The sequence below is a fragment of the Piliocolobus tephrosceles genome, chromosome 21 (assembly GCF_002776525.5).
Source record: "Piliocolobus tephrosceles isolate RC106 chromosome 21, ASM277652v3, whole genome shotgun sequence".
NCBI classification, from domain to species: Eukaryota; Metazoa; Chordata; class Mammalia; order Primates; family Cercopithecidae; genus Piliocolobus; species Piliocolobus tephrosceles.
The window spans coordinates 51,385,117-51,388,066 of NC_045454.1; the positions used below are offsets into that span (position 1 = coordinate 51,385,117).

General features: G+C 66.1%; 1 protein-coding gene across 1 annotated transcript in view; it reads left to right on the forward strand.

Moving 5' to 3' along the window:
- PCSK4 (proprotein convertase subtilisin/kexin type 4) overlaps nt 1-2,574 on the forward strand; it is a 9,394-nt gene extending 6,820 nt beyond the window's left edge. Inside the window, exons 9-15 of the mRNA XM_026457291.1 lie at nt 284-384; nt 463-566; nt 637-754; nt 941-1,120; nt 1,384-1,508; nt 1,924-2,046; nt 2,192-2,574. Of these exons, the coding sequence (XP_026313076.1) occupies nt 284-384; nt 463-566; nt 637-754; nt 941-1,120; nt 1,384-1,508; nt 1,924-2,046; nt 2,192-2,574 (1,134 nt within the window). The remainder of the gene's footprint in view (nt 1-283; nt 385-462; nt 567-636; nt 755-940; nt 1,121-1,383; nt 1,509-1,923; nt 2,047-2,191) is intronic.
- The last annotated feature ends 376 nt before the right edge of the window (nt 2,575-2,950 follow it).

The window sequence follows — 2,950 nt, forward strand, 5'->3', positions numbered from 1 at the left end:
TCAAGCGATTCTCCTGCCTCAGCCTCCCGAGTAGCTGTGATTACAGGCGCCTGCCACCACGCCCGGGTAATTTTTTTGTGTTTTTAGTAGAGACAAGGTTTCACCATGTTGACCAGGCTGGTCTCGAACTCCTGATCTCCGGTGATCCACCCACCTCGGCCTCCCAAAGTGCTGGGATGACAGGCCTGAGCCACCGCGCCCGCCCAGTCCTTGGTACTTTTTGAAGAAGGGCTGTATTCTCACTGTGCATGGTTCCCCGAGTCCCGCCCCCCTCTGCCCTCAGGTCACCACGGACCTGCATCACCAGTGCACGGACCAGCACACGGGCACCTCGGCCTCAGCCCCACTGGCGGCCGGCATGATCGCGCTAGCGCTGGAGGCCAAGTAGGTGATTGCGGGGCCCCGCCCCCTGCCCTCGCCCCCAGGCGCAGCCCCCAGCTCACCCGTCCCCGCCCCCCGCAGCCCGTTCCTGACGTGGAGAGACATGCAGCACCTGGTGGTCCGCGCGTCCAAGCCGGCGCACCTGCAGGCCGAGGACTGGAGGACCAATGGCGTAGGGCGCCAAGGTGCGGCGGGGCCGGGCGGGGGCGGAGACCCCGGGCCCACAGGGCGAGTGACAGCCGCCCTTCCGCGCAGTGAGCCATCACTACGGCTACGGGCTGCTGGACGCCGGGCTGCTGGTGGACACCGCACGCACCTGGCTGCCCACCCAGCCGCAGAGGAAATGTGCCGTCCGGGTCCAGAACCGCCCCACGTGAGACCCCTGCGTGCCCCTCCGCTATCACCGCTGGGGGTGTGGGGGACAGGCCTGAAGCCTCAGTTTACCCATCTGTAAAACGAGGGCTGGACCCCGTGACCTCTGAGCCCCGACCTCGCCTGCTGGCCGCCCCCCCACCCCCCAGCAGGCCGCAGGAGGGTCCTCACCCCTCGACCCCCCCAGCCCCATCCTGCCGCTGATCTACATCAGGAAAAACGTATCGGCCTGCGCCGGCCGCCACAACTCCATCCGCTCGCTGGAGCACGTGCAGGTACAGCTGACGCTGTCCTACAGCCGGCGCGGAGACCTGGAGATCTCACTCACCAGCCCCATGGGCACGCGCTCCACACTCGTGGCCATACGGTGAGTGGCCCGCAGAGGGGAGGGGCGGCCTCACGCCCTGTGGGTAAACGCTGCCATCTATCCGGAGTGTCCTCACGACGAGGGGCCAGGCCCACAGGAGTCACACGGCAGCCTAGTGGATGGGACCCCCGAGTCATGCCCCCACCCACACCCAGAGGACGCCCGGCCACCAGCACGTGCGATCAGACACTTCGTGGGGCTCTGCAGGCTTCACAAAGCCATCCCTCTTGACACCCCCACCCCCACCCGCCCTTTTGTCGCAGACCCTTGGACGTCAGCACTGAAGGCTACAAAAACTGGGTCTTCATGTCCACTCACTTCTGGGATGAGAACCCACAAGGCGTGTGGACCCTGGGCCTGGAGAACAAGGGCTACTATTTCAACACGGGTGAGGGCAGGGCGGGGCTGTGGTGGGCGGGGCAGGACCGTGGTGGGCGGGGCTTGGCTCTCCAACCTCCCCCCAGGGGCTCTGGAGTTAGCCTTGGTGACCCCACTGCACAAGGGGTTCCCAGTGGCCTTCTCCAAGAGAACATGCACACAGTAGGCGTGCAGTCACGCGGGAGATGGTGTGCAGTGACAGGTACACAGTAGGTGTGCAGTGACAGATGCACAGTAGGTGTGTTGTCACCCGGGAGATGTCGGAGTCCAGTGACAGGTGCACAGTAGGCGTGCAATTCCCTGAGACATGTGGACCAGTCTGGGGCCCCGGGTGGGAGCTGCAGGAGAGGGAGCCCGGGGACTACCAGGACCAGGCCTCCAAGAGCCTCCTCCTCCTCCTGTACCCACCCGCGACCCCTGCCCAGGGATGTTGTACCGCTACACGCTGCTGCTCTATGGGACAGCCGAGGACATGACAGCGCGGCCTACAGGCCCCCAGGTGACCAGCAGCGCGTGTGTGCAGCGGGACACTGAGGGGCTGTGCCAGGGTGAGTGCCGGCGCTGCAGGGCCCACTGCTGGGAGGTGGCGGTGGCCACCGTGGGCAGCGTGCATGTGGCCCCGGGTGGGCGGGTGGCGGGCAACAGGCCACGGATAGTGAGCTCACGGGTCTTTGCATCCGTGTCCCTGAGCAGTATGTGACGGCCCCGCCTACATCCTGGGACGGCTCTGCCTGGCCTACTGCCCCCCGCGGTTCTTCAACCACACAAGGCTGGTGACTGCCAGGCCTGGGCACACGGCGGCGCTCGCGCTGAGGGTCTGCTCCAGTTGCCACTCCTCCTGCTACACCTGCCGTGGCGGCTCCCTGAAGGACTGCACCTCCTGTCCCCCATCCTCCACACTGGACCAGCAGCAGGGCTCCTGCTTGGGACCCACCACCCCCGACAGCCGCCCCTGGCTTAGAGCTGCCGCCTGCCCCCAGCACCGCTGCCCAGCCTCAGCCATGGTTCTGGGCCTCCTGGCCATGACCCTCGGAGGCCTTGTCCTCTGCAGTATGTCCATGGACCTCCCACCATAGACCTGGCTCTCCCGTGCCAGGGCCACGCCCACCAAACCCCAGGTCCGGCTGCCAGCTGGAACCCGAGTTGTCAGCTCAGAAAGCGACCTTGTCCCCACCTGGGTCCCTGACAGGCACTGTTGCCCTGCTGCCTCCCCAGGCTGGCCCAGAGGAGCAAGCACCAGCCCCCGATGCCCGGCCTGCCTGGCATGGGCCCCATGGAACCCCGCAGCCTAGGGGGAAGAGAGAGAAGTCTCCTATGCATTTTGGGTTTGGGTGGGAGTGGGCTGGGGGGAGAGGCTGGAGCACCCCAGAAGCCAGGGGAAAGTGGGGGGAGAGAAACGTGACACTGTCCGTCTCGGGCACCTCGTCCAACCTCAGAGTTTGCGAATAAAGG